The sequence below is a fragment of the Rhinichthys klamathensis genome, unplaced genomic scaffold (genome assembly GCF_029890125.1).
Source record: "Rhinichthys klamathensis goyatoka isolate OS25496 unplaced genomic scaffold, OSU_Roscu_1.1 h1tg000960l_1, whole genome shotgun sequence".
In the NCBI taxonomy this organism is placed as follows: Eukaryota; Metazoa; Chordata; class Actinopteri; order Cypriniformes; family Leuciscidae; genus Rhinichthys; species Rhinichthys klamathensis.
Window position 1 is genome coordinate 45,741 of NW_026607278.1, and position 26,785 is coordinate 72,525.

The 26,785-nt window shown below is 38.5% G+C and overlaps 2 protein-coding genes across 8 annotated transcripts in view; both read left to right on the top strand.

Annotated features, from left to right (window-relative positions):
* Positions 1-14,938, top strand: part of mbnl3 (muscleblind-like splicing regulator 3) — a 41,478-nt gene extending 26,540 nt beyond the window's left edge. The window contains exons 5-10 of one of the 6 annotated variants that reach the window (XM_056244313.1): positions 355-588; positions 5,334-5,484; positions 6,924-6,959; positions 9,290-9,397; positions 10,366-10,460; positions 13,433-14,938. In XM_056244313.1, the coding sequence (XP_056100288.1) occupies positions 355-588; positions 5,334-5,484; positions 6,924-6,959; positions 9,290-9,397; positions 10,366-10,460; positions 13,433-13,450 (642 nt within the window). In that variant the 3' untranslated portion in view covers positions 13,451-14,938. Of the gene's footprint in view, positions 1-354; positions 589-5,333; positions 5,485-6,923; positions 6,960-9,289; positions 9,398-10,365; positions 10,461-13,429 lie in introns of all 6 variants that reach the window. The other 5 variants (XM_056244315.1, XM_056244314.1, XM_056244319.1 and 2 more) reach the window with 5 other exon arrangements.
* A 6,292-nt stretch (positions 14,939-21,230) lies between these two features.
* rap2c (RAP2C, member of RAS oncogene family) lies at positions 21,231-24,943 on the top strand. 2 transcript variants are annotated; one of them, XM_056244320.1, is made up of 3 exons: positions 21,232-22,094; positions 23,117-23,426; positions 24,049-24,943. In XM_056244320.1, exons 1-2 carry the CDS (start codon positions 21,822-21,824, stop codon positions 23,393-23,395), a joined length of 552 nt encoding a protein of 183 aa, XP_056100295.1. In that variant the 5' UTR covers positions 21,232-21,821; the 3' UTR covers positions 23,396-23,426; positions 24,049-24,943. The 2 variants fall into 2 exon arrangements, with proteins under 2 accessions (XP_056100296.1, XP_056100295.1); XM_056244321.1 differs by lacking the exon at positions 24,049-24,943 and having other exon boundaries at positions 21,231-22,094; positions 23,117-23,432.
* Positions 24,944-26,785: the final 1,842 nt, after the last annotated feature.

Genomic DNA, 26,785 nt, shown 5'->3' on the forward strand with positions numbered 1-26,785 from the left:
TGCATTCTGTCACTTTTCCAAAGCCATCACACTTTTAGTTAACTGTTTGGCGATGAAACAATATATATGCATGGTTTGCAATAAACGTAAAATATTTTCTATAGATATAATCAAGAACTTTAAATGAATAGTTTTTTTTAAATCCCTGTGGGGGAAAATGAATGAAAAAAATACTTCTGGATCCAATGTTACTAAAAAAAGCGTGTGGGCTCTAATGCACTCTATAGCAACACCCTGGCAACCACTCACAACACAGAGTTGGACAAGGGCCACTCACATTAAAATGACTGTCTCTAAGGTTAATTTTCAGCATAACTAATGGGTGATAGTAAATCTCTGCTATCTTGCTCCCAGGTGTGTCGAGAATTCCAGCGGGGAAACTGCACGCGTGGGGAGAACGACTGCCGCTACGCCCACCCAATGGAAGCCGCCATGGTGGACGGCAGTGAGAACTCGGTCATTGTTTGCATGGATTACATCAAGGGCCGCTGCACCCGTGACAAATGCAAGTACTTTCACCCTCCGGCTCACTTACAGGCCCGGATAAAGGCGGCGCAGCACCAAGCCAGCCAGAATGCTGCTGCCATGGTGAGTTACTGAGACGATCCCATTACAATGACAATCACACGCACTAATTCTCATAATTACAACAATCACACATCATTTATACTTTATAAAAGGGGATGTTCTGTGTATAAATGCCATCAGTAAAGACAATAAGGCAACAATATGAAATAATAGTCATATTGATAATTGGGCTAAACATAATTTAATGCACTGTTCAATGAAACTAGTTTATCTAGAGAAGACCTTGAGAAATATATCTAGAACCATTGTGTGGAAAGTGCTTTATTTTATCCATCCATCTGAATTTTGAAATTTATAAATGAATAAAATAAAGCATCCATTTTAAAATAAATTATGAATTTTCACGCTTGGGGAATAAATTAATCTAAGCTAATACAATTGTGTTATATCATAAATGCAAAGTCATTGTTATTTATTGAATTTGTTACATATTTAAATAAATTCTGACCATTTAATCATAAGCTGCTTGTTATGGATGAATCAAAACTCAAACCACTTTATTTAAAAAAAAATGAATAACGTATTCATTATTATTAACATTCATGATTGCCATTCATTATTCAATGATATTATATCATATACCTTTTGTTTGTTTTCAAACTCGTAAGTATCACTTACAAAGACCACAATGCACTGTTTATTTGTGGGCATTTTATGTAGTAATTTAGCAAGTTTCGTCATCATTCAGCACCGTTCAGTTGGAAAAGGAGGTTTTGGTGAATTATTATAATACAAGGCTAGTAATTTATCACATCTCATGTCATAACTGGACTGAAACGTCTTGTACTGGGCAATTCTTGTAAGCAAATAGCCATTTTAGCATCCGGTTTTATCCAAGGCAACTTTCACTACACATATTTCAGGGACAATCTCACTGGAGTAACCTGGAGTTAAGTGACCAGCAACCTTAGTTTCGGCCAGTATGCCATTTTCAATAAGCTCTACTAGTGTCAGATGAAGGTGTGGGTATTTATAACTCACTTTCCACACACCTTTAATGTGAGATTCAGGAGTGTATTAAATAATTCAGATCCCCCACAGGAGGGTGTGTGTGTGTGTGTGTGTGTGTGTGTGTTTGTCTTTGTCTCTTGTGTGATGTATGAAGACCAGGGCTCCGTGATGGCTTGCAAACAGTGTCTGCAGTGCAGGTGCAGGAGAGAAAAATGATAAGAAAGAAGAAAACAAGCAATTCATTCCCACAGAAACCTCCACTAGTTAGCAGCCTCTCACCCGAGAGCGTACTGCAGCCAATTTCCCTTTAATAATGTCATCTTTATCCCAGTCCTCCCTTTTCTTATCATGTAACATTTTTGCAGGTTTATTTACAGTGCACAGATGTGGGAACCTTATCCAGATATCCTCCCCTGCTTCTTGCAGTCACCTGGTTTGCCTTTGGCTTTATCATATGTTGGCTTTATTTGACTCCTACTCAGTTCATGCTGTCATTCTTTTTGAACACTGCTTGATTGTCTTTACATCCTCACAGCTCTCTTTGTTGTCCTACAAGCTTATTACCCAGCGCTCTCTCTCTCTCTCTCTCTCTCTCTCTCTCTCTCTCTCTCTCTAACCTCTGCTGCATCTGTTCCTTCACGGCTCATTCTCTTGTCTTGTGTTTATGTCCACTGTCGTTGATTGGTTTGCCATCGTCATGTGGTCACTGCTCGCATACCCAGCCCCCAGTGCGTCCTCTGAAGCGCAGCCTACAGCCAACTTTCAACCTGGTACTTTGATCTTTCACCCATTTTTGTGTCTTTTCTTTGCTATGCTAATTTGTTAATTTATTGCATATAGCTCAATTGCATATGAACGTGTCAGAACTGTAAGAAACCAGCCACAACCTCTGTAAACGAATCAGTTAGAAGTGAAATGAAACTGAATAAATATGCAGAGATCTTTTTTTATTATTAGTCTGGGTTCTAGTATATTTCTCATTAATTTTCTCCACAGGCACTTCAGAAAATTGAAACCTACTAGCTCAAAGAGGAATTACAAAATTTGATTCACATTTGAAAAAAAGAGAGACACAAGAATGTATTTCACATCTTTTATATGGATGCAAAATGTCGGTACCATATTGGCTGTTGTCTGATAAAAGTTTTTTTATGTATTGGTCGATATTCGATATTTCCATTGTCTAACAATTAAAGTTAATCTTTAAAAAAACATCTTTAGCAAATCATAAAATAAAATAAAAACATTTTCACCCTACATTATAATCTTGTGATGCAAATTCAAATTGCAGCATTTAAAATGATTGATTTTAGTTTTAATGCTTTTTTTGTTTGTTAGTTATTTAGACAGAATTTTAATAACAGACTTTTAGTGGTTATATATGCCATAACATATATTTTAGTCTCTAGTCTTTTATGAGGGAATGAATTAACTATTCATCCCATAATGCACTGGGAAATATTTGTTCTTTGAAGAGGATAGTTTATAGCCTGGCTCTGCCCTCCTACGTACTTCCGCTCAATTTTTATTTTCCTTCAGTACTACGTCTGGGTTTGTGGCGTATTCTTTGGTTTTCTCCAGTCAATATTTTACCGGTCCAGTCAGCGAATAGAGGGAGTGGCTTAGTTTGTCGTGCGCTAGTTTGAGTCGTCATACGTCACCACCAAACGTTAGCGATTGGTTATGGCAGATCTAGAGTGGCTCTAGGCAGATCCAATAGTTTTAAACCTCAACAGAGTACCCGCCTACAAGGAAGTTAACGCTTGTCAATGGACCGAGGCCAGACTCTCTGTACAAATGAAATGTACGAGAGTCTGGTGGGACCAGGCTAGATAGTTTACTCCAAATTTTTTTTTAAATCTGTCGTCATTTACTCACCCTCACCCTCTCTTCTTTGGAACAGAATGTTGGTTACAAAACAGCTTTGTTAACCACTGACATCCATTGAATGGGAAAAAAAAATTTCACAGTATCCTATTTTATGTTCCACAGAAGAAAGAAAGTAATTTAGATTTGGAATGACCTGAGGGTGATTGATTGATGAACTTTTTAATATTCTTATTGGTAAACATGTTTTATGCCCTTACACTACAACTTCCTGTAATGACTAACAAGGTAGGTAGCAGCTATCTTTAGCTTACATAACTATGTAAAAATAGTACCTAGCTGCAAGCAAAAGAAAAAAAATATGTAGTGGAGATTACAGTTAATTTCCATTCAAACAACGTCTTCTGATTGGCGGATCTCGCACAGGATTGTAGGTAGTGCAATACTTAATCTGTAATTAATTCGACAGTTAAGCAATTGTTTTCTGTGAGGTTTAAATCACTGGCTTATGCCTTCTTTAGAAACATACACCTTCATCATAACAACCTTAGAGCTCATTGGTAGTCTTTCTTGAAAAGTTTGTATATAGTGTTGAAAATCAGAATCACTATGGAGATTTGGATTGATATTTTTACTTTGTGAACCTGACTGTTGAGTGCTATAAAGTACAGCACATTATTATTGAGTTACTTGGGATTGACTTCACATGTAAATCATGAGGTCGGACTGCTCCCCCATCATCCCTCTGCGTTTGTGAATCACAGATATCCTCTTTCCTGTTGACCTTGCTCTTATCACCTTGCATATCAGTCTTCAGACAGAATTACACAGTGGAAGACAGCCATACATTCTCATCATTATGCCTTCATCTGGGCTGAGCATTCTCAGTTTAATTATCAGAGGCAGATAAGGATGCTTCACTTCAGTTTCTGTTTCTGATATCACTTCCTCATGCTGCTGACACCCCTTATAGAGAAATAGAGAAGCAGACCCAGACATTTCCCAGAGATGGAGCCATAGCATAACATGAATAAAAAAATCTCCAGTTTGTATCAAAACTAGTCAACAAAATTAGTCAAATTTGGTCAGTTTTATTTATTTTGATAGAATAAGAGTTGATGAGTATACAAGCTATCACAAACAAGCTGAGAAAATGTCTAAATATTAATCCTTTAGATTCAGACCTTAATTTTAAACAATTAAATTATTTAAAAATACTATTAAATAATCCTAGTAACATAATTATTACATTTCTTAGAGAAAATACCTTGCTCACCAAGGCTGCATTTATTTGATTTATTTGGGGGAAAAAACTATTTATATAACTATATATACTTATATAACAATTTATATAACTGTTTTCTATTTTAATGTATTTTAAAATGTAATTTATTCCTGTGATGGCAAAGCTGAATATTCAGCATCATTACTCCAGTCTTCAGTGTCACATGATCCTTCAGATTCATTCTAATATGACGATTTGGTGCTCAAATAACATTTCTTATTATTATCAATGTTGAAATGCTTAATATTACTACTAAATGTTTTTGAGGAAAACGTGATATATTTCTTTTTAGGATTTATTAATGAAAAGAAAGTTCAGTATTTTTTTTATTTAAAAAAATCTTACTGACCCCAAACTTTTAAACAGTAGCATATATGCATGATAACATATAATGCAATAATAACAAACATTTTCTGTTCCATCCTAAAAGAAGTAATCAAATACATCTCCATCATATTTCTATATTTTATTTATGACGCATTATTTGCAACACTTAGAATGACATATACACAATATGTCAGATATCACTGTCATGCATAGACATGAACACACACAGTAGAAATTTTTCTGTGGCTCAATATCATGGCTGTCACTGACCTCTCCCTCCGCCCACTATCTTTCTTTTTCTTTCTTTTTGTTTTTCTCCTCTTTCGTTTTTGTCATCCTGACCTGATCACTTCAGGCTCTGCCACCAGGAGCCATGCAACAGCTACCAAAGAGACCGACCCTGGAGAAGACTAACGGCGCGGGTGCCGTCTTCAACCCCAGCATGTTCCACTACCAGCAGGCTTTGGCCAGCATGCAGCTGCAGCAGCCAGCGTTCATTCCCACAGGTGAGCCTATGCAGACAAATGACTGCGCTCTAATGTCACCGTATTCCTGTAATAGTTTGGCTTGCATACATACAGCACTTTAAAGACAAAGTGACCAGCTAGACGAGGACTTGAGCACATTTTCTGCTTGCCATCTCTCTCCCTGTAAGCCCACTTGCTCTCTTTATAGTAGTCCACCCTATGCCAATGTCATTAGTCCCATGATGCATACAGTCCTGCATTGTCTCCTCATCCACCCGAGCATTAGCCACTCTTGTTCTGATTCTGCAGTGCACAATATTTGCTGTTCTCACATTCGGTAAGAGAAACTAGATTGTATTTTGCCTAAATGACTGTAGCAACAACCCTTCAGCCTTATAAAAAGGCTATGAGAGGATAGTTACAGTAGGTTTGCTACACAGCAGAGAGTTTTAATGACCCAGTAATTTCAAAACTGGAATTGTGTGGCTTTTAATCCGAGTCTATAAAGCGCTGTAGCGATGACGTATTTTTAAAGGCCTAACCAGAAGTTAGCATCACCCTGGTTCCCTCGATAAAAACTCAGTATGATTTTTCCTCTGGCTTTTGGATTATTGCAGAAAAAAAGCCCTTTGACAAACAAATGTTTGCTTCCTACATATTTCATTCATCATGATCATTTTCAAAAATGAACACAAACTTTTATGAATTTTGAAGGCTAAATGCAATCGCAATAAGTAAAAAGTTAAAATGTAGGTTATAACCAAAATACACCACAGTCACATGACTTCAGCGTCAATTTCATTAAGTTTCTGACAACTCTTCCCACATCACAAGGGGGTATTACTGATGATACCATTTCATGAGGTCTTTATAGACTACATGAAATCAAATCAAAATGGGCCCTTTTAACTTTAACTTAATACATGTTTCATTGTAGATTATCAGGTTATTTTAAAGCAAGGCTATAGGTGTATCTACCTGAAAATTACTTTTACTTTCTTATGTATCATAGCCTAATACACTTTGATCGAATCAAATCCTTATGGATGAAATGAAGCCCCATATTAGATTTTATCCCGATGAATATTCTGTTTAACTCTAATACACAGCACATTTTAAGCATGTTGATTTTATTATTAAACAACACTCAAGCTGAACTTGTTAGCACTGGGCTACTCAGCTGACGAGACACAACAATGGATTGGCATCCAGGTTAACATCCACCTCCTGATGAGGACCTTTTATTCTGCCAGCGTGATTCATTTCCTCTTGGTTTCCCCCTGCTTTGTGTCCATGTCTCCATCTCGCCACCATGTTGCCCATAATGACGGTCATCGCTCTTTCGCTGTGTGTCACTAACTCTAAAGTTGTTTTGTCTTGTACTCACGCTGCTTTAACTACCCCTTCTCCCCATCTCTTCCACCCCTCCATCCTCCTTGGTCTCTCTTCTCCTGGGCTCTTTGTGCATGGTGTTGCAGGCTCCGTATTCTGCATGGCTCCATCTGGAGGCATTGGTAGGTCACTTCCCAGTCTATTTGGATCAACATTTACCTTACAGCAACATCTCAGATCTGTGTGGCAGACAGGAAGGTCATCCAACTCCAAAGGCCCAGCAGTGTATCATAGGGGTTTTCTCCAGCTGTGGGCACTTTTATGTCCCAGGGGATATGATTTTTTTTTTTTTTTTTTAACCATTTCCATTTTAATTTTAAATTTTAAATCATTAATTAAAATCAATAATTATACGAATATTCACACAATAAGATTGCGTTGTTTACAGCTGCCTTTAAAAAATCAAGGTAAATATCACTTTTATTGTGTGGCATTTTCAGTCTGGCTGCTGTTTATTTAAAGCCATTCTATTTAAAGATTGTTTAAAGTTCCATTTCTACCAAAGAATGCTAATAAACAATATATCATTTAGGATGTGGTTGAAACGGACTTTGAGGAGAAAAGGATAAAAAAAAGTGTTCATAATTAAATATGAATAGTCATTCAAAAATAATCATTTCAAAATTAAATTATTGAAAATAACTGATTATTCAAATAAATTATATATTACATTTTACACATTATGACTGTCTTTTACAGCTGCTAATAAAATATCACTTGTGAACAATATTTTTATTGTGTGGTATTTTTAGTCTAGAAATAAGCGTGTCATATTATAAAGTTTGCCATTTGATTTCGAAAATGATTAAAATGTTATTTCCATCACCTTAATTTCCACCAAAGAATTCTATTAAACACAGTACATTGTTTGGGATGTGGTGGAAATGCTCATGACTTTCAGGAGAAAAAGACAAAAAAAAAGTGCTCATAGTCGAAGAAACGTTCTAAAGACATCAGTATGAGATGTATTTAAAGCTGCTGTCCGTAATTTTTTTCAAGTTAAAAATAATCCAAAATAATTATTTAAAAAAAAAACATATTCAGCCAGTGTTCAAAACTATCTGGTTGCCGTAGCTCGATTCAAAACGGTTAGCTTGTAATAATGATTTTATTTCCAGTGGTACTGGTGGGTTTCCGCGGGAAATTCGAGCATGTCTTTGCGTCATTACGTCACATCCGTACACATAAAGAAGGAGTTTCGGCTAGCTATACTGCGCGTGACGAGATGTTGACGTTGGGGAGAGTAGAGATGCCTTTTTTCGCAGCACTTTACATAATTGAACTTATGGCGGATCCAGAAAGATCCAAACGACAATCATCAGTGTCAACTGGAGATTCACCCGTTATAAAACCCAAAAGACTTCGTACTTCGGATTTAAAGTGGCTAGAGAAAGACAGCAACCGTCTCATGTGAACACAAGGAACATAGGCAGGGCGTTTGGTGCGTGAACTCCGTGTTTTGAAGGGGTTCAAAACGGATGAAGAGGCGCTTTTTTCTGCTGGACAAGTAAGACATTTCAATAGTTCAATCGTGTAACAGTACCAAAATTGTTTGCTTAATTCACACAGTTATGGAGTTTCCTTTGTTGTGCCTTTCTCATTTAGCTATTATGGAGAATATGAATTCTGAACTACAGGTAACCATAAAACAGATTAAAGTCACGCAAAGCTGATGTTGTTAACATTAACAATTTGAGAACAAAGTATAATTTGCACGGTTCGACATCATGAGCGATCGTTAGATTTAATCAGCGCGATTTACTGCAGTGCAATCAATGCATTTTCCCCGTAGTTGATCTGAACAAAAGTTAATGTCACTTACTTGTTCAGATGACATTTTCCGGTGAAAATTCTTATGTTGATCATCCTGTACTTCCAAAAAGTAGAGTGTGTGATTCTGAATGCCAGTATCCACACCGGCGCTGTGACCGACAGCCGCGACACGCACTCTCCTCACAACATTGTGTTCATCCGCGCTTTCGAGTTGTTTCATGCCGATGTACAACTCACGTAAAATTAATAATTCCGCGAATGACTGCAATTGCAGACTTCAAACAGAGATGGCGACAAAGAGGAAAAGCTACGGACTGCAGCTTTAATGGTCAATACTAAAAAAGACAAGGACAGCTTAGCATATGCTCCTTACACTGTCATTTTCCTCATGAGGCCTCAAACTATAGGCCTAACCCTGTCCTGTCTGTCACTGTGTTTACACCCAACCTATGTGCTTCCACTGCTTGTTATTGTTTGCTCATTATTTTGGCTCAATGTATGACATGTGCATTTGTTCTTGCATGTGTGTGTGTGATTTTGTGTGCAGCTGACGGCACAGTGCGGGCACAAATAAGCAAGGCCTAAGCCTTCAACGCGACTCATTAAGACTGGTTCCTTTTTCTTTGTGCCCTTTCCTCCTCATCCTCTCCTCTCCCTCACCTCCTTAAATCTATTATAGGCCTATTCAAACCCCAAGGCCTAATGACAGATGGCCGCTGGGAGAGGCGGGACTGGACCAACTGCAGGCCCCCCCAAAGTCGTTACCTGTCAGGGCCTGGACATACTGGTGAGGGTAGAGTCTAGGTCCCCTCCCCTCACAAACATACACTCACAACCTTACCATTTACCTGTTTAGAAAGGTAGAAATCACCCCTCCCATTTCTGACCACTATCGGTTAAAATATTCCCGAACAGAAACACAATTGTACACACGTTTCCATCCCCATAGATGTACAATGAACTTTTTTTAGCTGGCCAAGTTAAATTTGTCTTTAACAGTCATTTAGCTGGGAAACAACTTCACCAGTCCTGTCAAAACACTAGATCTGCGTTGAACCAGTGAGTGTGCCAGTGTGTGCCTGTGCGCATGTCTCAATTTTTAATTTTAATGTCATTATTTGACATCTGTAATGCACTTGCTGTATACATATCATGCTGTGTTAATTTGCAGTTTTTCATATAATATGACCTTTATCTCTTTATCTTTATTTCTAATAGCTGGTTTTATTAGATAGTCCTAAATTCTTCATATTTACAGGTGTTTTAGAATGATTATGTCAAATATCAGGTTAACTCAAATAAAACCAAAGAAATAAAGTGTCATATTATTTTAAGGCAATATTTGGACGGGAATGAATTGCATATTTACATTCCCTGGTTTTTCCCCTACTGTATATTTATCCATTCTCCGGCCCCCATCAAAATATGACAGTCAGACGTTCCTGTCTGTCCCAAATGTGTGTGATTTTGATTACGGCCATGTTTTTATTTTGCCCATTAGAGGTTTCTCAATAGTTTTATCTAAAAGTAATTGTGATCGGATAAAACTCTCTAAGCTAAAACGTAATGAAAGTGTTTTTAAGTTCTTTTGCATGTTTGTTCTTGACTGAATACATCATCTTTGCAGTACATAAAGACGTAGTTGCCATGACTCAGCCTATTCCTCTGGCATATTTTGTCATGGTACTCATAACATTCCTCCTCCCCTCCACCTTCCCCTTTCCCTTGTTTCTTGTCTGACTCGCCTGAAAAAAGTTCCCATGATGCACGGTGCCACCACTTCCACTGTTTCGTCGGCTACGACCCCAGTCACCAATGTTCCTTTTGCTGAATCAGCCACCTCCAACCAGGTTTGCCCCTTCATTTTGGCCTCTCCTTTTTACAGCTGTAAGGCATCCGACTGGTCCATAGACCATAATGCTTTATTTTATATACACTCACCTAAAGGATTATTAGGAACACCTGTTCAATTTCTCATTAATGCAATTATCTAATCAACCAATCACATGGCAGTTGCTTCAATGCATTTAGGGGTGTGGTCCTGGTCAAGACAATCTCCTGAACTCCAAACTGAATGTCAGAATGGGAAAGAAAGGTGATTTAAGCTATTTTGAGCGTGGCATGGTTGTTGGTGCCAGACGGGCCGGTCTGAGTATTTCACAATCTGCTCAGTTACTGGGATTTTCACGCACAACCATTTCTAGGGTTTACAAAGAACGGTGTGAAAAGGGAAAAACATCCAGTATGCGGCAGTCCTGTGGGCGAAAATGCCTTGTTGATGCTAGAGGTCAGAGGAGAATGGGCCGACTGATTCAAGCTGATAGAAGAGCAACTTTGACTGAAATAACCACTCGTTACAACCGAGGTATGCAGCAAAGCATTTGTGAAGCCACAACACGCACAACCTTGAGGCGGATGGGCTACAACAGCAGACCCCACCGGGTACCACTCATCTCCACTACAAATAGGAAAAAGAGGCTACAATTTGCAAGAGCTCACCAAAATTGGACAGTTGAAGACTGGAAAAATGTTGCCTGGTCTGATGAGTCTCGATTTCTGTTGAGACATTCAGATGGTAGAGTCAGAATTTGGCGTAAACAGAATGAGAACATGGATCCATCATGCCTTGTTACCACTGTGCAGGCTGGTGGTGGTGGTGTAATGGTGTGGGGGATGTATTCTTGGCACACTTTAGGCCCCTTAGTGCCAATTGGGCATCGTTTAAATGCCACGGCCTACCTGAGCATTGTTTCTGACCATGTCCATCCCTTTATGGCCACCATGTACCCATCCTCTGATGGCTACTTCCAGCAGGATAATGCACCATGTCACAAAGCTTGAATCATTTCAAATTGGTTTCTTAAACATGACAATGAGTTCACTGTACTAAAATGGCCCCCACATTCACCAGATCTCAACACAATAGAGCATCTTTGGGATGTGGTGGAACGGGAGCTTCGTGCCCTATTGAAATCAATGCCACGTAGAATTAAGGCAGTTCTGAAGGCGAAAGGGGGTCAAACACAGTATTAGTATGGTGTTCCTAATAATCCTTTAGGTGAGTGTGTATATATATATATATATATATATAATTACATTTTGATTTTAAAGTCTTTATATATATATATATATATATATATATATATATATATATATATATATTTATATATAAACACTTTAATATCAAAATGTAATGTCTGAAGGTGAGATCTAAGTAAAGAGAGTGGTAATTCATGTTTTCTGATCCAAAATGGTTGAACATAATGACCTTGAGTCGTTGAGTTTTCTGTGGACCAGTGAGGGGCCTCTTTACCACTTTAGCACAATGTCCCAGTTCAACCATGTCTGTGTGTGTTCACATCTCTGTCTGTCTGTGTCTGTGTCTGTGTCTTCACTGTGTGTTAGAGCAAACAACTGCATTTAAAGAGATTCATCAAAAATGAAAATTCTCTCCTTAATTACTCACCTTCGTGTCATTCCAAACCTGAATACTGCTATTTTTTCCATGGAACATAATATTAGACATTAATGGTGAATTATTTTTACCAGCTCTTTCCATACCATGACAGTTCATAGTGAACATGTAAAGGAAAATACAACAAAAAGACACCGTAAAAGTAGCCTGTACGATTGTATTCAAGTCTTGTGAAGTTATATGATAGTTTATATGATAAGATAGTCGGTTCTTTTCAATGAACTGTTTGATTTGATTCCTTAATTACTTGAATGATTCTTGAATTAATCCTTTTTTCTATTGAGCCAGTTCTTTTCAGTGAACTATTTGATCTGATCATCAAAGACTGATCTGTTCAAGTTCAATTCAAGTGGTATGGACTTATTTTATGGCATTGTTTTGGTGATCGTGTGGTGTTCAGTCATTTTTGGAAATTAACAGATTTAGTCACTAGGAACTACTGTTGTATGGAACGAGAAGTGCAATGATTCTTCACAAAATTCTCCTTTTTGCGCTCCACCGAAGAAAGAAAATCTTACATGTTTGAAACAACATGAGGGTGAGTAAATGATGACAGAAGTATAATTTTTGATACTGTTACTTTAAATGTCAAAGCTCAAAAATTCATTGTCTTTTCTACCCCCTTCACCATGTTTTGATCATTTTGCACTGGAGCAAGTTGTTTCTGTGGCTCACACTAGAGTGAAATGGTATACGTGTCCTCGTTTTTCTGTAAATAGGATGTGGGTGTCTGTTTTCAGATGACAGTTCTCTGAATTTTTGTTTGTCCTTCCTTCTTCATTGTCTTAATCTTACAGTTAGCTTCAAAGTACGTAATGTGAGGAAACAGACAGTTCACCATTTAGTCTGTTTAATTTGTGTGTCCTGCAGAATCATAGATGAGCCACGAGCTTGACACGGCCAACCTTGTTTCGCTTGCCTCTTTATTTCCTAAATAGCTACAATGTGGATTGTTTTAGCATTATGTAAGCTGCCAAGATGTTCAGTGGTTTTTAGCTCTAGTTTATAATCTAAAAGCAATTTTAAAGTACAGGTATATTCTGCGCAGACCTGAGGTGTCAGCGCTCATTTCCTGCTTCGCTTGCTTTTATGCTGAAATATGTCTTGCAAAATTACAAATGTGGAATTGCAGGTCTGCGCCCACTGTCTCAAGATAACTGGTGCATTATGTGATGATATTTATTCATTCTCTTGTAATTCTTTTTCTCATTTTCGGAATGAACTGCAGGTTTGATGTTCGAGTAGATAAGATAAGAATTGACTATATTCTCTTTGCATATTGCTTTTTTAACCGTAAGAGGTTCACTACCTTATCTGTGGGCTGTATTTGTACCTGTCTTCCAGTAGACGCCGCCGAGGTTCTGAGCACCGACCCCATGGACCTCCAGTGTGTTCCCATGGAGGCCCATTTCTGCCCCGTTCCTAAACTCCTGGTGGCCGCACCTATGACGCTGAATCCAGTAAGCCTCTCCCGCAATCCTACAACCTAATCAGGCCCATCACTCATGCAACGTGTGCCCAAACACAACAGAAAAATGAATGCAACAAACGTGTGCCTAATCAGTAAGTCCTTAACGGGCAATACATTCATTCTCATATCAGAGATGCCCACTTCATTTGACGTCAACAGAGGTTTGTTGATATTGAAACAGGCAATACTTAAATTTGGACCTACAACTGTATAAGGAAGCATGCCATCTCAAAACAAGGAGACTTAAGGAGCGTGCAGATGCTGAATCAGGAGACGGAACGCTCTCGTAACTCACAGCCATACGAATACATGCAAACTAATTAGCTGAGAAAACGAATTCTCTGGAGGTGAACATTAGATTTGAGAGCCGATGTATGGTAAGAGATGGAGCCGATTCAGAGCATCATCAGCAGACAGAATGTTTCTCCGTCGTTGAATGTGACAACAGAGTGTGTGAGAGCGACACCTGCTAATGATATTTTACATAGTTGTGGTGGTGGTAATTTCTTTCACATTTAATTATAATTAATGAACGTGGCACGTTTTATTTCATGTTTACATTTCAAAATGTAGAGAGAAAAAAAAGATTATTTGAAAATGATTGATTCTTTTGTAAGATAATCTGTTCATGATACTGATTTAGGTTTTTCGTTGAGAGGTTTTTAAAATATTGTTGTTCGTGCCTTTGAGTTACAAGTGTGTGGATGTCTTTTTTCCCCCCAATTCTTCTGTACTACAACTGACTTACATTTTATCATAGACTAAGAAAGTATACCTGTGTAGCCTTTCAGAATCAATGTGTCGTTCTTCCGTCAACTTAGAGATGTGTGTTGTTGTGAGTGACTTGGTTTTTCTTGGTCTCATGAAAGAGTATTATTTATTTCACCACTGTCTAACAGGCTATAACTGGTCTACTGAGATAAGTGTTAATATTCATGCCTGAAGTATCTCACCTCGCATTTCAAGCTCAACATCGAAACGGTCAAACACAAGATTGGTTGATATACTAGTACCTCCGTTTTAAAAATAGAACTGCCTTAAGCAGACTAAATATGAGCACTTCTTGTTTCACAGTGTGCTGCACACTGAAATGTAAGGTCTGATTGCAGGCCTTCTGGATGAATAAGATGTCTCATTGAGAAGATTTTAACTGGACTTTGTTCAATGATTCTTGCAAAACTATCGTCTGATGTCCTGGATATTCAAATACTGTAAAAATAGTCATATTTATTTGCTTTTTAGATTATAAATACATATCACATTTCTACGGTTATTAAGTGAATCTCATGAAAACATGTCCATGTCACCCAAAAAGCAGAGGAAATAAGACAATTGAATGACCAAAAAAAGACAATTAAGCACATTGCCTCCTATCGCCATTACCATAATAAAAAAAATGAAAAAAAATCACTGTAATACGCAATAAATAACTATATATAAATAAACTGTATTTATACATCACAGTTGTAGTTGTTTAATGCTAATTTTAATAAAAATAATTCAATCACAAAAATTGTTTCTTGTTTAACAGTAAAAAAAAAAACTTTGCTAGTTACAAATCTATAATTGCAAAAAAAAATTGTGCTTTAATTGTCATAGGAATGACGTTGCAAAGCAAAAAGATCCTAAAACGAGGCTTCATCTTTATGCAAAATTGTTCTGATTTTAGTGTGAAATTTGACATATTTTCATGAGATTCACCCTATTACCATGTCTATCTTTTGAAGACAACCCCCTTCTGATGGCTGGACTGTCTCTGCCAAAATCTATGCTCTGTCCCACCTGCTGTGTGACAGTCTGTTCGTCTCCACTTTTTGTTCAGCCATGTTTGGTGCATCCCAGAGTACTATAAGATCTGTTTTCAATGGTCGTTAGTTGCCAAAATGAATCTCACATAATCAGTTCTAACTGCATGTTTAGCTGTTTACACACTCATTTCAAATCACAAGAAGGAGATTTGCAAAAGCATTTCTAGAAGTTACAGACTGGTACCTGATTTGATTATTCTGCGTCTCTCCCATTGGTTTGCTGTATTCAGCACCATGTGCGCCCCCCTGCACAGACATGTCAAGTGCACTGCTTTTGTGCCAATGACTCTCAGACAGGTCACCCTGTGCCAATCACCGGAGAACTCACACTGCGCAATCGGGCCTTGTCACGCCAAGGTCACGAGCCAGATGGATTTAAATTGCAATATCGCAAATGTACCCACCCGAGCAACAAATGTAAACCCACTTGAGCAAGCTATTATCTTGTGCTTTGTTTTGAAACATCTCAGTTATTGCTACCGTTCATTAGGCGAGTCCTACAGTTGGGAAACTGACAGTAGGGTGGTTTTCAGCATCTGTTTTTATTACTGCATCAGTGGACGCCGTACTAATAGACTTCCAGTCCTTGCCAACCAAGAGCTCTATTAGATTATTGCTGTGATATATTATTGATAGTTTGTCCATGGAACATGAAAACTGTGTCAGACAGACGATACACGGAGGCCTGCAATCCATTAGGGTCGCACTGGAGTTTCTTTGCCCATTTTGACTTCGAGAGAGACAGCTGGTTGAATTTTGACTATTTAAGACTATTTGTGTTTGTGTTTGTTGTGTTCATGTTTAGAGTGTGAACAGGTTTAAATCACTGACTGTGTCCTTACTTTCAAAAGTCGGCAGACTCTAAAATGCAAGGGCGTAGACGACCGTGCGACATCAGAAAATTATTTTTGTTTGGACTGAGCTGAAAGCTGCGGCTCTCGTGTAGACATGTTACCATTAAAGGAAAAAAAGAAAATGAATTATTTTCAGACTGGGTACTTAGTAAAGGCCCTCATCAGCCAAAGCTTCATTGACAAGACATTACTGCCCCTCACGGGCCTTTACATGCATAAATGAATGTGACATTTAAGACAGAGAGAATGTCACGAGAGGTTTTGGATGCCTGTATCACCATTTCTCTCGAACGAAACTACAACCTTTCTCAACATATCAAGGAAGTGAAAGCCTCCCAATGCCATCCACTGTTGATGTACAAAAAGACAGAAAACTGAGAACAAAAAGTGTTTATCATCACTTATCTCAAAGACCCTTCTCTGTTGTCTCCTTTGGGACAGCCGTGTTGTTTCAACAGCATAACCCCAAGAGAGAGCCATAAAGCGTTTTTTTTTTTTTTTTTTTGATAATCAGACCTTAAAAACCATCATTGCACCTTTTTTGCTGATCAGCACACACTATCTAGGCCAAACACAAATGAAATGATAGCATAGGTGGTCGAAAACAACACAAAATTAAAGCAAGATGATACTATACTGTGTTATAACTGAAATATCTGTATTGTAAACATCTCTGTATAACGTTCATGTGTTTAAAGATTGGTTTAAGAAATACTGGGGCAAATACGTGTGGATTTAGGAAGGATCTCTACTATTTATTGATGTTTTGGATTGTGTTTTGTAATTGAGTTCCATTGCCCAGCCAAGGTGTAGATGCTCTCTCTCTTTCTCTCTCTCTCTCTCTCTCTCTCTCTCTCTCTCTCTCTCTCTCTCTCTCTCTCTCTCTCTCTCTCTCTCTCTCTCTCTCTCTCTCTCTCTCTCCCTCTCTCTCTCTTTCTCTTTCTCCCTCTCTCTCTTATATAAAGAATTATGCCTTCTCCAACTGCAATCCAGCTGGAATCAACTAAATACTTGATAAAGAAAAAACAATGTGCCTCATCAGGGGCTTTAGGATTTTAAGATCTCACTTTTTAAGAAGTGTGCATACCTGCATAAAGTAGTTAGCTAGAATAATCTATGTGTATGTATTACAAATGCATCATCATCATCGTCATCATTCTAGTTTTTATCGACACATTAATGACGGTACCTGTTTTAACTATATCTTCACGACTTCAGTCATGTTACGGTGTGTTTTGACAACGCTGTCAATGGTAGTTTGCGTTTGATCATTAGCGTTACTTGGTTCCTTACCTTACATCGTAAAGTCTGTCATCGCATGAAATTAAAATAATCTAAATAATCTACATCATAGTTTGTGCAGTTAGTGGTTTAAGATTAAAAAATACTTAATCTATATATCTATATATCAATATACACATTTGTATGTATTACAATGATAGATTCATTGTTACCTATGATAGTAAGTTCTTGTTGCTGTGGCAACAAAACTACAACATGGCTACCTTTGTATATCTTAATTGTGAATTTTTTCACACTTAAAGTGAAATAATGTACAACGTTAACTTATTCAGAAAGGGAATGTGTTCTTAAGTTGTCTTGGAAAAAGATATGATTGACTATTTTGTAAAAAAAAAAATATATATAATACCTATATATACAGACTTGTGAGATACTTTATGTCCAGAGGCCCTTTGGAGACATCATATGTTCTTTCTGTTTTAATGATTATTATTTTTCTATTGGGGTTGCTGATCACTTTTAGATAAGAACCAGATCTTTACTTTAACAGCATCTGAGCTTTTAAACCAATCTGATGGATCAATTTGGGGGGGAAAGACTTTCTAGTCTCATATTTGATTCAAAAAGGGCTGGCAATGCATTCGCAATGGTGCGTTCCGGTTTTTATAAATAACGCAGCCCTGTGATGTCATAAACGTGAGCCCCTGATTTCTGTGTCTGTCCCCCTCTGGCCCGCCCAGACTGCACCCCAGCTGTGCTGGGACCTGGTGACTCACGTCACCCCATTGGTGTACGAATGTGTGTTATTCACCTTGTTTGCACTTATGTACATAAATGAGTCAAAATATTCAGAATTTATTTTGAATATACATAGATGAATAAATATATATATATATATGTAGAAGAGCAGATTCAAATCAAATGTCTGTATTGTTTGGAATACAGGTAAAATGTTAAAGAGATAGATGCTGTTTTGCCAGGGTGTTGAGGAGAAATTTGTTGTTTGTTCTGTTTGCTAATGCCCTCGTTCTCACCGTTAAGCATGATATTGCATTTTGCGGAAATAATGATGTCAAAAAAGGCTTTGTAGTTTTGTATAGCTTACAAAAGTGCGTCAAGTTGAGCACTGTGTCCGCTTGCGTCTGATCCCGATGTGCGGTTGTGTCCGGGAACCAAAGAACGGCCAACTTTTTCTCTTTTACCTCTACATCGTGTGAGTTTCAGGCTCACAGTTTTGTTTTCTGTGTAGTCCCATGAGATGCAGTGAAACAGGGGGTGTAGTAACAGGAAGACCTGGAGGGCAGCATGGGGCAGTTTAGCACATAAAGAGCACCTCAGGATCAGACCGCAGCTGGAAAGCATTGCTGCAAGTTCTACAAAATACCGAATTTCAGTTTTCCATTTGGTTTGGTTGTTGACGGACATTTTCCATTCTTGTGCATTCACCAAGAACAACAAACAAACCTGAAGATCTCACAGGATATCCTTCAAAATCCCACGTTAAATCGCCAGATAATACCCTCTGTTGAAGAAAACTTGTACATTCTGTGCTCTGCTTTGGAAGCCAATAATTTTGTTGCCATGGCACTTGCCCTAATAGTGAGGGAGAGACCGAGTCTTTTGTAGGTTCTTGCATATAGACGCACCTTTGGACCAATTGAATATGGTCCTCAGCCTTTTGACTGTAAAGCTGAGGTAGCACTTAGGACTTAGCATAGACTAAGGGTCCCGACTTGCATCCAGAAGCTGAATGCGAACACACGGGACGCTCCTTTTACCACTGTGCTTGACAGAGAACATCAACAAAAGCTCTTCTGCTGTCCATTATCCTGTGCCTAAACATTCAGTGTGATGTGAAAGGACTGGTCTGTAAAGAAAGCCATTGAGGTTAGACTTCCATCTAACTGTGCCCTACATGCAGTCACGTCATCGTCATACCTGTGACTGGAACACTAACGTCATTGGTTCGTGTTTACGTGTAGAAGTCACTGAGACCGGAGCATCACATTAATGTTGTACAAAGCTGTATAGTTTCAAATGAAATCGCTCGTTGATGCAGAGGTTATGTCCCTTTAAAGGCATCTGCTGATGCCTGTGTAAATGCTATTGTGTGTGTGGAACCGTTCAAAGAATGTCTACATTGTTTCAAAGCCATATGAAATAGATTCCTCTCTCTCCCACTGTAGGACAAGATAAAACTGAATGCTTTGACTCTTTATATGAAATGCTTCTCTTTCTATTTAGCTTATTGTGCTTGTATGTGCTTCAAGAACTGTGCTTCTTGTCAATCCCTTTGCAATATATATAAATGTATGGAATATATACATACTTAAGACTTCTGTTCTTTTTGTTTGACATTTTAATAAAGCACTTAAAAGGCAATTTTGGGCTGTGTTTGGTGTGGTTTTTTTGTATTCAAATACAAACTGCTCTAAAGAGACATAAATAAAACAAATAATTGGATTTAAGAATAATTTGCTTAACTGTACAAAAATATTCAAAACACTGTATATGCTAAGATAATGCCATCAGTTGTGACTTTTTGTGTGTTGAAAAGGATGTCCAAGGTGTGTCCACTAACAGAGACAGCTCCTTGACCACTTCATGATTACACATGCTTTAAATTTCCTAGTTTTGACCCTTGTTAATGTTGAAAACATGATCAAATAAATATTAGTCTGCTCATTGACTGTGCCTATGCCTCACTTTCTCTTATCTTTTATCTTATTATAATTATCTTATAATATTAGTATAATACATGATATCATCTGTAAATGTATATAATCTATCTGTAAAACTTGTCTCTATCTGAATACATACACTGTATGGGTTATTATGTTATATTATATACTGGTATTATTATAAATAATATTAATTATTTAACGAGTCGTAGTAATTAAGGTTCCAGGTAGGCCTAGGTGTGGCCGTGCTGGTATATCCATAGACGGGTATATACCCTAATGTGCTGGTCAATTCCCCTAAATCATGCCTGAGAGACTGCTATACTCATTTTAAGTTATTTCATAACTAATTAGCCTGATTGCCATTCAGATACAAAAACACAACAAATTTTAATTATTTTAAAATTGCTGGCCTGTGTTAATACTTTTGTATTGTGAGAGTGATGTGATTTCCGGCGGATGTTTATTGGTCAGTGTGCGGTGTGAGAGAGAAAAGCGCTTCTCTGCGGGGCCCGCCTCATGTCAGCGAATCGGTTCTTTTGAACAGTTCATTTTATAGAACCGGTTCAGAAAAACGACTTTGCGAACCCCTTGCGTCAAACGTAACGTAATTGCGTCACAACGTCGCCTCTGAGTGGCGTCCCAATAAACGTGTTCTGAAGTTGTACTAAAAAGAGTTTTTATTTCATCTTTGACATTTCAGTCTGTTGCAGTAATTATTCGGCGTATAAAATATAGTAATTTTAAAACAAATTACCTGCTACTAATTAATTACTACTAATATCTGTTGGAAGAAACGTTTTTCACGTTTAAAAAACATATTTATCTATTCTAGACCAACTATGTGTTGATAAAATTACCATACAATCAAGTAAACGTTTTTTAATACGTTGTCTGTAACATTTCTGCTATTCGGCTATTAACTTTCGGTCTGTCAGTTAAATCCTAAATCCTTGGTTCCAAATGTCCTTTCACGAGAACTACTCGGACCCAATTCCGTCCGATTCGCTCATTCCGTGAACCGATTCACTGAAAAGATCCGAATTGGAAGAACTGTTCGTTCACGCTTCTGTGTGAGAGGAGCTCCGGGCGGACGGTGCCGCTGCTGCTGTTGTCTGGGCCGATATGCAGAGGCGGGCCGGGGGAAAGAGACACAAGAAGAGAAAGCAATGCAGGATTCCAAGACGGCATCTATGAGTTGATCCCAGAGCAAGAAACCTGAAAACGGTTATTATATTCGTCGTTCAGAAGCGGTATTAAAGCAGGAAAGGGCCGTTTGTGTGTGAATGCAGCCTCGCTCTTTGAGAAGCACTAGCCAGCTAACGCTAGTCATGTAACGTTAGCGCTCCATTCACACGGACGCCAAACATGGACACGACTACACTCAATACTTGTGTTTTATATCGCCTCTGTGGCTAACAAACTCTCGGATGATCGGATCTCGATGGAGATAGAGTGCAGATGGAGGGGCGTTGTGGATTTAACTAGATATTCACTCAGAGAAAACACTCCTCCTCTTGAATCCGTGTCTTTGATTTCTTCGAACCCGAGAAAAGTGCTCCTCCTGTGTTTGTTTTGATCATAAAACGTTTAGATAAGAAGTGCTGTGGTATTTTTATGTTTTTATGGCCGTTGTTGAGCAGATAAAGTTAGCTGTAGCTTAAGCCTGGATCAGAACAAATGAAGGAGTATAAGGTGGTTGTGCTGGGCAGCGGCGGCGTGGGCAAGTCCGCACTCACGGTCCAGTTTGTGACCGGGACATTCATAGAAAAATATGACCCGACCATTGAGGACTTCTATAGGAAGGAGATCGAGGTGGATTCGTCCCCTTCGGTGCTGGAGATCCTGGACACCGCTGGGACAGAGCAGTTTGCGTCCATGCGAGATCTGTACATTAAAAATGGGCAAGGCTTCATTTTAGTCTACAGTCTTGTTAATCAGCAGTCTTTTCAGGTGAGTGCTGCATCTCATATCTGGCTATACTAGTTCAGCAAATAGGCACTTGAGGTTTAGATTAGGATATTCTTAGTTACCACTGCTACTTGCGTGATATCACAAACGAGGTTAGAAAATCACTCTATAGCATGGGAACCTCTGTGATTTAGAAGTTTACCAAACCTAAACCCATTATGTCCAACTGTAGATGACATAAAATCATAAGTTGAAGTAGTGTTGTGTCATATGCAACAGGTTGAGACTTGATCCCAGGTGATCTCACACACACCCATTTGTTTCATAAATGTGGATGTATTTATTATCCAACTCAAACATTTACATTTTTCACAACATTTTGTTTTACATTTTGTATTGAATAAAATACAAACTATATAAATAGCAACAACATTGGATGAGATCTTAATACACAAAAGGAGACAAAATATCTTGTTAATATGATAAAATGTCTACTTAAAGCCAGATATAATGTAGAAAAAGTTACTTAAGTCATCAGGCCCACACCTTAACCAGACCCTCCATTAAAATTGGGATACAATTAATTAATATTCACCCTATACATTTTTTATGCATGTTTTCACTTACTGTGAAAAAAAAATCCATCTGGGCATGTTTCATAAAAAAACAAAAAAAAAACTAGTATTGCTTAATCAAAATGTCATTACTGGATATTCTGGTGAAACGACTGGTAAGCGTATCCAGGACTTCTCCAATCATTTTGTCCGTTTAAACCACGCCCTTCAAGCTCGCATTCATCTGTTTCCACTTTAGAGTGCAATGCCCATATCTCCAAGTCCAGTCAACAACCTATGGACAGTATCAAGTCCTCACTCTACATTTTTCCTTTTTAATGATCTGTTACACTTTAATGTATCACAATACAGAAGAAAAGATCTGTTGCTACTTCCGTTTCATCGTGACTGTGTTCATTTCTCTGTAAACAAAACTAATTTGGACTAGTTATCTTATACTTTTGTTTGAGGAATCATTCCCATGAACACTGTTATCTCCATGCTCCGCAGGACATCAGACCAATGCGGGACCAGATCGTCCGTGTGAAGCGCTTTGAGAAGGTTCCTCTGATCTTGGTGGGGAATAAGGTGGACCTGGAGTCAGAGCGGGAGGTCGCGGGTTCTGACGGACGTGCCCTTGCACAAGAGTGGGGCTGTCCCTTCATAGAGACCTCGGCCAAGAGCAAGAGCATGGTTGATGAGCTGTTCGCGGAGATTGTAAGGCAGATGAACTACACCACTTTGCCCGAGAAGCAAGAGCAGTGCTGCACCGCCTGCGTTGTGCAGTGAGCGTCGCGTCCCGGCCTTACTTTCACTCCAGGTATGAGAAGGCAAGACCTTGAGTAAACAAACCAACATTCAGGCTATCTAGTGCACTCACATCTCATTGAGTCATTGATGCCCGATTTAAAAAAAAAAAAAAAAAAATCGATATATATTTTTTTTATAAATGCTCACTGATACTTTGAAATATCTTTACATAAAATTGTGTCGTGATAATTCTGACCAGGGATAAATATGTATGTGTATATATATATATATATATATATATATATTATCATTGGATCACCACAAGAATGCGGCGTGAAGAACAAAACTGCTTAATCCCAATACCAGTGAGATGAAGCATGAAGAGACTGGGCTGTCTGGACAATCCTTGTGAAGAAAGGGGAAATCCAAACATCCTGAGTGGAAAGTGATGTCGCAAAACAGGAAATGGTGTTCCTGAGAGATGTGGCGTTTCAGTGTTGTCTTTATGTAAACCGTTTTTTACAGTCTCAGGTTTTGCTGATCGAAGATGATCTTACTTCAAACAGAGATGACATTTATTTGAAAGTAAAATTCTAAAGAAAATCCATTGGATTGTTTAGACGTATAATGCTATATAATGTTGTTTATATTTCTTGTAACCACAGCACATTTCTCATTTCTGTGTTCCTTAGACACATGATCCAGACGGACGCTCTTTTGAACCAGTCTCTGATCGTATGACCCTTTGAGCCACACCTGTGCCACTGAGCCCCTTGAACTCTGACACTTAAGACATCTGGCCGAGGCTTGACTTTACTGCCCCGGAAATAAATCATCGCAGGGTCTTCAAAACTCAAATCCTCCAGGGTCTGGATTGTAGAGCACATATACAATATCTTCAAGTTATGTTTTGGTTACCTGGAAATAAGAACAGTCTGTGAATTGGAGCACAGAAAACTTTTGGGTTATTAATAGCTATTTTTCGTATATAGGGGAAAGTTATGACGAGCAGGTCAGCTCAGGGCTATAATATCCCTGGAGAAGCTCTGTTGTAAATGTCCCCTGTTTTTTCTTTTAACATATTACGTTTGATATCTAATTATTAAACTGTAACAGCCATTATGCAGGTTTGAGACCTCAGTATGTAACATTTCTTTTCTTTTTTCCCCCTTTTGATTTTTTTTAAACTACTGGTATGTATGCTTTCTCTCCTAATACTCTATTTATTAAAGTCTTTAATTACCGAGATAGATGGATATTGCGTTTTTATATTCTTTTGGCTGTTTTGGCTTTTTGTGACTACAGTATGCGTTGTTTCTGAAGTACAGCATTGATGATGCCTTAAATGATTACAGTCTAAAACCTGTGTTGTCTTTCTTTTCTTGTAATCTTTGTTTTTGACACACATTTCCACCACTGCTTCTATAGAAACTTTTAATGTTAATAGTCATTCATCACCGAAATGTAAATATAACTCTTTGCTCTTAAAACTGTAAACACATAAAATGGACTAATGCCAAAGTCGGTAATCAATGACATTTTTGAGACATTTAAACCGAAACAACTAAATAAAGAACTTGAAATTGATGCATGCAATACCTCACAATAGGCTTTTGATAATGACCTTTAAGTTGCCTGGAAATCAGCCATTATCAGTTTCTAACAATCTGTCTTATTGTGGTAGAAAACCCAATGTCTGAAATCTGGGGATCTCATGATGAGCTTGAAGGACACTGGTTGCTTGTTGGTTATGTGGGTCTTGAAAGTATTTTATATGCAGCATTAAATACAAAAAAGAGAAAACCTTTGAGTAATTGAACACATGTGAAATCACCACAGTTCACCCTTTCGCTGTCTGTACTTAAGGCCTGTGGTCAGGTAGATGGGCAAGAAAGTAATGGCTACTATAACAGCTGCAACATTCTGTGTGGAGATGGGGAAACCTGTTGGAATGGTGACCATGTGCAGCGCTTAATTAGATATCTGTGGCAGAATGACTTGACAAAAGGCACATATGAGTTAAAGGCCTGTGACTCCATCACTAGAGTGGCTTCAGGAGTCATTTGAATGTCCTTTTATCACCAGATTTAGAGAATAAATTTTTTTTTAAATAATTTTGTGAGTCATTGGCAGGGCCGTCGCTAGTGGGGTGAAAGGTGGTGACAATTATAGGGGGCCCCACAAAATCCAGCAGTTATACTATTTAGGCCCCTGTTGTATGAATAATTCTAATATTTATATTAGTTGTATGCCTGAGATTTAAATGAAAACCACAAAAACGTGCAATTTGGGTAAATATTTTTCCAAATATCTGCTTCTCTTACCTCCATAAAAATTGTTTAGTCCGACCTAAAGTATTTATTAATTATTCAGTCAGAGTCAGTGACAAACATCAGATGGACCCAATAACATTGTAAGTCCCACCCCAGCTCTGAACAGAACCAATCAGAGTTGAGGCGGCAGCCTGAAGTTAATGATGAACTTGGTGGAAGAGCAGGAGACTGACTGACTGAAAAATGTCCTGTAGGGGTAAAATCTCTGCGTGGCAGGGGGAGCTGCCACTCGACCGGCCACGGAATTATGCGCCTGCCACTGCGTTATATGCGCCTGCCACCCGACCGGCCACGGATATATGCGCCTGCCACTCGACCAGTCACAGATATATGCGCCGGCCACTCGAACTTACACAATATGTAAGATAGGTTTTCAAACCAAATGCAGCGCATAACCCCTGAAGCCAGCGGGAGACAGAACGGTATGCACTATAGGTCAATATTCACCATTAACCAAACGCTTTTCGCCTGCCTTACAACTACTGTAAGCTACTCGCTTTTTTTTAAATGAGCACCAATCTCGTGACATAGACTTATGCGCCTGCCTTAAAATCTCTCACTGTTTTAATATACCAGACGAACCCACAGGCAGTGCAATAATTATCTTATTTATGTCTAATTGTATCTCTTTTTTATTCGCTCTTTTTGCCCATATAGAGCGCGTCTCTTGGCTCCCGCCTGGACTACTAAAGCGTCACACCAGCCAAACGATCTCTCTCTGTATACACCTATCAGACACTCACACGAGAACATGCATACAGTGTAAAACAGATCTTATCTACCTATTTATCATCTGATCTTAAATTTTATTCGCTCTTTTTATGCGTATGGGAGTGCGCTCGCGTGGCTCTATTAAGCGTCGCTCCAGCCATACCCGCCACACGATCTCTCACTGTTTACACCTATCAGACACTCCTAATGGTACATGAGAGCACACATACAGTGCAATAGATATTATCTACCTATTTATCATCTGATCTTATATTTTATTCGCTCTTTTTATGCGTATCGTAGTGCGCTCGCGTGGCTCTTTTAAGCGTCGCTCCAGCCATACCCGCCACACGATCTCTCACTGTTTACACCTATCAGACACTCC

Excerpts from the sequence above, each read along its gene's own strand:
- rap2c (XM_056244321.1), top strand. The coding sequence starts at position 21,822 with ATGAAGGAGTATAAGGTGGTTGTGCTGGGCAGCGGCGGCGTGGGCAAG. Across the intron at positions 22,095-23,116 it reads TTAATCAGCAGTCTTTTCAG|GACATCAGACCAATGCGGGA; the intron begins GTGAGTGCTGCA and ends CATGCTCCGCAG.